We start from the raw sequence: 7,462 nt of genomic DNA, 5'->3' as shown, positions 1-7,462 counted from the left end.
TTTGAACATGTATTTGAAATTATATGAAAAAAATTTAATTTTAATTTAATTTTAATTTAAAAAAATGTTCTTTGTAAAAGAACATTTTTGCTCACTAAATGCGAGCTGTCTCTTAAAGCCTTTGATCAAGATAGCGGTAAACGAGTTGGTTGATACGACCACTTGTACCAAATACGATAAAGTAATAGCCTTGATCATTCTAGTGATCTCATTTGCGTTTTATTCTCTTTTATTAATGACAGCAATTTTCTAAAGGATTTTATCATAAAAACGTTGATGTATTACGCTTGAAAAAAAATACTATTTCATTAAATTAATGCATTGCTTCTTTTTTAATAAGATGAGAGTCTTATTTTTTTTTTTATTATATTAAGAGGGATTATTCAAAAGAATTGAAATAATGTACATAAAATTCTGAAATTGATGCAAATCAAATTAAAAGTAGCATTTAAGCAATAATATCTTCTGCTTTTCTTAAATCTTGAAGTAGCTTCTTGCGTTAATATATCAGAATATTACTGGAAGCAATTTCGACGCTGCGCTAATTAATGTATGCGCGATTATCCTTTTGGTATTCCTAGTGTGTGTTTTGCAACGAGATAATTTGAGAACAGCAGCACCGGAGGTCCATTACTTGCGCCGTGTATTCGCGATGTATGTTTCTTCTGCAGATAACGCCGGTAGAGATGATCGCTTAGCGATAAATCAAAGACGGCTTTTCATTTTCTCATGACTATCCATCACTGATGGATGAGAATGTCGATGGAGAACAGCCGCAGAGAGTAGAAAGGAAAAGAAAGAAGGAATGAACTCTCTTGAACAGTTAAGGGAATCCAAAATTTGTGGCACACCCTGCAAATGATACTTCACAATAAATTCGTCTATCCTTCCCTCGGCATTTTTGTTTTTTGCTGTTCTCCGATGACCATGTGCGTCCTTGGACAAACATAGGGCAATGTACGAGGCAAGCAGAGAGACGAGGGAAAAAAAGAGAGCAGAGGGAAAGAAAGAGAACAGAGAGGTGAATGTAGGTGGATATGGGGAACGAAAGATGGATGAAAGTGCTTTTTTCAGTATCAGCCCATTAATCATTCAGCTGGTCCAGTCGATCTGAAAAGAGCCGAAGTGCCTTCTCCCACTAGTAGTAGTCATAGTAAACTTATAGAAGTTACTAACCCTTTCTTCGAAGTTATGCTTGCCTTTCGTAAGGACAACAAAATGTATCCGCATCGGATGACAGTAGAATTTCTAAGCGTTTAAACGCTTTTTGTAGGTTGTTCCAGCGGTCAACTTGTTTGCTGAGATTATTTCAGCCGTCTTTTTAAACTTTTTTTGTACCAATAATGTTATGTGTATTTGAGAAAGTCTAAGTAAAACAAATAATTACTTTTTAAAGTAAAATAGTTGAATGTATAACATAATAAGATAATTGAAATTAGTGTTGTGTAATAAATCATTTCTATAAAAAACAACTCATTTTATTAAAATTAAACAGCTCGTTTGCATTAAAATTTTAGTGTAACTAAAATTATTTTGAGATGGATAATTTTGCAAAAAGGAAATAGTACAGAAAGATAAATCAAAAAAAACTATTGCAATGCACTTGTATTATTCACAGTAGTAGAAAACGATTTTAATCCGACGTTGTTTCTCTTAAAGAGAAATGCTGTCAAACGAAGATGGAATAGCGTGCCATATATACGATCAGTATATGTATAGATATGTATACAATCAACAACTCTCTTACCAAGTATCTAATATTTCATTCGAACGAGAAAAATATAGATTTTACAAGTATGATTTTGCGTCAATCAAATATCACAAATTGTAAGTTGGGCACCTACGACATTTAATCATTGAATGTACATGTATTTCCTCTTGGGACGATATAAAGTGAATACTAAAAGTTTATTGAAAGGTACTGGCGGACATATTGTAGCGGGGAATGTATTTATTTATGAGTCGACTTTATCGTGGGTTTTCACAGCACTTTAAAAGGCAGCGACGTAGGCAGAGGGGAGAAAAAAGGAGAGAAAGACCCGGACGGTTATACATATCGGCAAAGGTGAGCCGCAACATGCACTATTCCGGTAGATGAGAGAAAAGAAAGGTCTCCGGACGTTCTCTAATGTAATTGAATCGGGAAGAAACGCGCCAATAGTTGTACTTTGGTACTTACGGAAGCGACAGCGGATGGTTGCTTGGATGGCGAGGGCAAGAAGGATCAACGGCAAAATGCGGGAGTTTCATCTTTTTTGACCTCGTTTCATTACGGAAGTTCCGCGCAAGTTTTGTGGCCATCGAAAAACATGATGGTGATAATGTCGGTAGGATAGTCCGCTCGCGGTGCACAACTTAAGGAAAATGACTTTTGTATTTACCCGCCACACCAAACGCACGACGGATGCATATCTGCGAGATGGGGTCGGAGATATATTACCTTATCCTCTTCGTATCTCGCAAGAGCACACGTACAAACAGAGATAATATTGCATATATTCCTTGTATATTAATATTGTATTAATATAATATATTGCGAACAATTTTTTTTTTATTTTTACACAGAAAAAAATGCTTGTGATGATCCAACAAATTATTTTCAGATCTATATTAGCTAAATTTTAATAGATACTTCAGCAAAATCTTTCTTTTGATGTACGAAATAAAGAGAAATTTAAAATTAATTCTTTATTGCAATTTAAAACTATTTTAAAAGATTTTAAAACAACGTGCAAATAGATTTGAGAAACTTGGATTTGAGAAAGAAGACAGCGAGTAAAAACGATAATGAAATCACTTAAAGTGAACATAGATATACTCAATAAAAGAAACGTTATATGTACAGAGTGTTAACAGAGCAAAAGGAGTTAATGAGAAAATAAGATACAGTTGAGTGCCGCTATATAGACTTTCCAGGTCACGGGAAAATATGAGTTTCAACACAAAACTATGGTAGTATTTCATAATTATATTTATATTTATCACCAATTACTTGATATGTTAATTATAACAAGCCGTGTAACAATTTCACATTTCTTAACTAAATAACTGTAATGAAAATTTTTTAAAATATATAATTAATGATTTAATAATAATTTATAATTATTGCATTACGAGAGATACACGAGGCTTTTTCTGATTTGCTTTTACAGGAAAATGCAATAATTTTAATTTAATGTATTGTTAACGTTTCTAAATTTATACGGAATATAAAAGAGATCTAAAACTACTCCACGCACTCCACGGCGGTCACGCACATTTGAAGCTTTGTATTCTGCAATTATATTCATTTTATCACACCAATTATTTGATATGCTAACTATAATAAGATGTGCTAACTATAATAACAGTTTTGCGCTTTTTACCGGTGTAACTGTGATGAATTTTTTAAATAATTATTTAATAATTTAATGACACTTTGAAATTATTGCATTACGAGACTCTTTCTACTGATTTGTCCTCATAGGAAATGCAATAATTTTAATTCAGCTTTAATATCCATACTGTAATACATTTCGACGATAATGGAGACTTTGATTGATAATTCGATTAATTATGCATGTACTACGTGAGCTTCACTAATCGATGTATTCCAATATTGAATATCAAGTATACGAAGATTATTATTAGTAATATCTGCGAAAACTAAAAGTTATCAGAAGAACCAGATGTTGTGCTCGTGAAAATCGCACGAATTAGACCAAGTTCTATTTCTGCGCAATCGATTGCTACAACTCATCGCACGTACAATTTCGATATTACGCCGGGCAGTCCTGCCGGAATTTCTTAGAATTTCAAGGAATTGCACGTGCAAGGATTGCGCTTTATTCTATCATACATTGTATATATATATATATATATATATATATATTACATGTTATATTACATATTAGGTCGATTACTTTGGCTTTTGCAATTTGCGTTATAAATCGGATGATAGGGAGGATTCTCTTGTCCTCTTTCTCATTTTATCCAAAATTTTTTTGTTTTGTCATTATTGTCAACAACTCACAGAAATGATCTACAATATCTACATAAAGCAATGATTGAGAATTATTGAAGATAGCGATATATTTTTTTAATATTTTATGATTATTTAAGAGTAATCTTTTCTTGAATGGAAACTGTATATTTATCATTAATTATCATAAATTTCGATCAATTCTATATTGAGGCGAGAATATTGTATAATGCTATCGGGCTAAAGTGCTATGTTTCGTATGTTTAGTGCTTGATGAAAGTTTGATTCGCGATCGGTCGCGAAAATACTTTATCACGAGGCAATCGTAACGTTGTATGATGCAGCACTCATGGGAGAGGTAACCGCATGCGAGCTTCGTAATTTCATATAAGGATGACGACGCAATCATGTGGTAAATTTGTTCGAATTTGTCAGATTTCTAAGAATAACGCTCGCGACAACAAAGATATTCACTGGTATATATTGAAAAAAAATTACTAAATTTTAATAAATATTTGTTTCAATAGTACTAACGAAATATTTACTAAATGTAAATATATATTTATTTGCATTTAAGCATAACTTTTTTTTATTTTGAGTAAATGCTGTAAGTAAATATTTCGTTAGTACTATTGAAATAAATATTTATAAAAATTCAATAAATTTTTTTTTTCAATGTAAGATTTGCACTATAACATGAAATATAATCGACCCTTGTAATTCGATATTGTTCCCGCCGATATAGTATATACATCAATAGAGCTTGCAATAATTTACATGGTACACGCCATCAATTCGTCCATTTATTGATATTTGTTGATAATTTCTTAGAGTCTATTTGCGACAATAAACAAGGAAACGCGAAGTTTAAAGGAAATTTATTTATGGTATTTATTTATGGTATTGCTTTGTTAAAGTGATATAAATGAAGAGACGAAATTAATTTGAAATTGTAATAGTCTTTTGATTTATACATTTTTCACATATTTTTAGCAAATTATGTAAATTTGTGAAACATATATTTTGATAATTATTCAAAATATTTTCTGATTTCCTTTTTCAAATTTTGCGTTGGTCAATAAAAATTTTTATTGTTACTCTGACAGTGATCAACCGAGGGAGGTCGAAAAATATGTAATCTATCTATTTTATTAATTATTTATTTCCAATAGCTTTTCAGATCTCCCGTATTACAAATATATAATAATCCTTAAAAGGGCCAATTTTAGTCCTGAAAAGGACTAATGATTTATTATGCCTATTTTTGTGTAAGCACATGTATTGCACATCTTTATATGCTGAGAAAAAGTGTCGGTTACTTTATTATCCATGAATAAAACAGTCGATGGTCGGTATTTGTAGTTGGTTCTTATTTTAAGACCATTTTGAGTAATGTTTTAAGATACTAATACAGTATTCTGATTGGTTCATAAACTTTTTGATTGTACTTAAGATGGTTCTAAATATAAGATCCGACTATGAATACCATCCAATGTGTTGTATATATGAAGCCGAATATGAGAGAAGAAAGACGAAGGAAACTCAAAAAATAGCTTACACATTTTTTATCTTCCCTGTTAATTATCACCGTCAAAAATACAACAAAGATTTTTATCAAGACTGCCGCATGAAACATAATTTTAAAAAATGTCTTATTCTGAATAATTTCTTTAAATTATTATGTGTAATAATTTTTTAAATTAATTTTTTTGATTTAAACAAAACACAGATATTTATGAATCTTTTATTTATGAGTCTCAAAAGTACAGGAATTGCACGGTCTTTCTCGCAAAAACTTTGTTCTAAAAAGCTCATGATGCTTCTATGTTTTTTTAAACAGAATTTCACAGATTTTAATAGACATAGCAGGTGCGGAGGCGAAACATTCAGTCTCATTTTTACCAGAGTTCTAATTTTAATTTGTGTTTTAATCTAATTTTAAATCATATTAGCTTTGTTATTATATTTTATACTATTTTTATATTGGAATAATTCAACATAGAATAATAAATAAATATATTATAGTATCTAAAAAGTATTGTTCACAGTAATAAATTACATGCAGTTCAGTTTCAAAAACCGGAGTGTATCTGAAAAATTATGATTTGCATAACGATTTCTCGCAGTTCTCATATTAGGCAAATTCGAAGTCGTGATGAGAAACTGATTTACCACTTAGCAGACTTCTGGGGAAATTCTTTGTCAGAGAAGATGGGCGATCGGGTACGTCGTCCTTTACTTGTCTACCACGGCTTATTGTTCTCGTTGATTCAGTAGAGCAAATAAGCCATTATCGCAACAACCCTTTACAGAATCGTGCACACAATAATCGATATTAGGGAGTATCGTGAGCAGTATGATAGCTAACTGGTGTTATTAAACTCGTGACCTATCCAAGGATACAACAATGAAGATTCTATCGAGATAATGATTGGATGGCTCAGAATTACGACGTGTCTTTCCTTGAAGTGATAGGTCCTTTTCGATTAGAGATTAAATATGAGTATAGAATATATATTCTTCTTATGAAAAATGTGTCCTTGTCTTCCTTAAATTGCCAAAAACAAAAATTTTATGAATATGAGATCGTCAATTATCCTTGCGTACCTGTCCTAAGGCACGCATCTCTAAAAAGGACATTTCGACTTCTAGGAATTTATCTGCTTCTGATTAGGAATTACTTAAAATTTTAATAATGAAGACGAAAATGTAAGAGTAAATTTATACCAAATAAATATAAATTTATTTTTACTTTTTCCTTTATACATAAAAAAAAATAAAACACTGCTATATATTAAACCTGCACAATAATTTTCTGCATGTAACACTGAACATAACTCATATAGAATTGATCAATTAAATCGATCATCATGATAAATTATGACTAATACTAATGAAGCAACATAATAAATTAATATTTAGTTTTTTTTACAAGAAATGGCTTACGTCTAGCGGGCTTGCATAGATTAATTTATCTTCTGTTTAATATCAACTTGAATAGAAAAATTCAATTAGATGCGTATGTACGGATTAGATGCAATACCCTTGTGTCAGATTTATGCATTTATCGATCATTATCGACATTAATGTATATGTGTACGTGTGCACGTGCGTGCGTGCGTGTATGTGTATGTTTTGCGCATATTAAGTTTAAATGTATTCAGCAGATTTTGTCATGAAAGGAATTGCCGCGATTCTAATCGCGGTCATTACCTTGATTCACAAAGGGATTTATATATAATAATCTCTTCTTTCACGGCTTCAATGTGCGAAAACGGTTTTCTTCTCTCCCTCTTTCTCTCTTCTCGTTTCACAACGTTGCCTGTATAGTAAATGAAAATTTCGGAAGCAATTTATCATAAATTCAATAAAACACAGGCCGTCAATCTCTAACCAACTATATCACGCAAACGCTAATTTAAACTGAAACAGAGAAAAACTGAGAGAGAGAGAGAGAGAGAGAGAGAGAGAGAGAGAGAAGAGAGAGAGAGAGAGAGAGAG

General features: G+C 31.5%; 1 protein-coding gene across 1 annotated transcript in view; it reads left to right on the top strand.

The window, feature by feature from the left end:
• Positions 1-955: 955 nt before the first annotated feature.
• LOC105623377 (two pore potassium channel protein sup-9) overlaps positions 956-7,462 on the top strand; it is a 13,762-nt gene continuing 7,255 nt past the window's right edge. The window contains exons 1-2 of the mRNA XM_012204771.1: positions 956-1,027; positions 1,075-1,204. Of these exons, the coding sequence (XP_012060161.1) occupies positions 956-1,027; positions 1,075-1,204 (202 nt within the window). The remainder of the gene's footprint in view (positions 1,028-1,074; positions 1,205-7,462) is intronic.

Source organism: Atta cephalotes (genome assembly GCF_000143395.1).
Source record: "Atta cephalotes unplaced genomic scaffold scaffold00056, whole genome shotgun sequence".
Taxonomy (NCBI): domain Eukaryota; kingdom Metazoa; phylum Arthropoda; class Insecta; order Hymenoptera; family Formicidae; genus Atta; species Atta cephalotes.
This window is presented reverse-complemented; position numbering and strand designations above follow the sequence as displayed.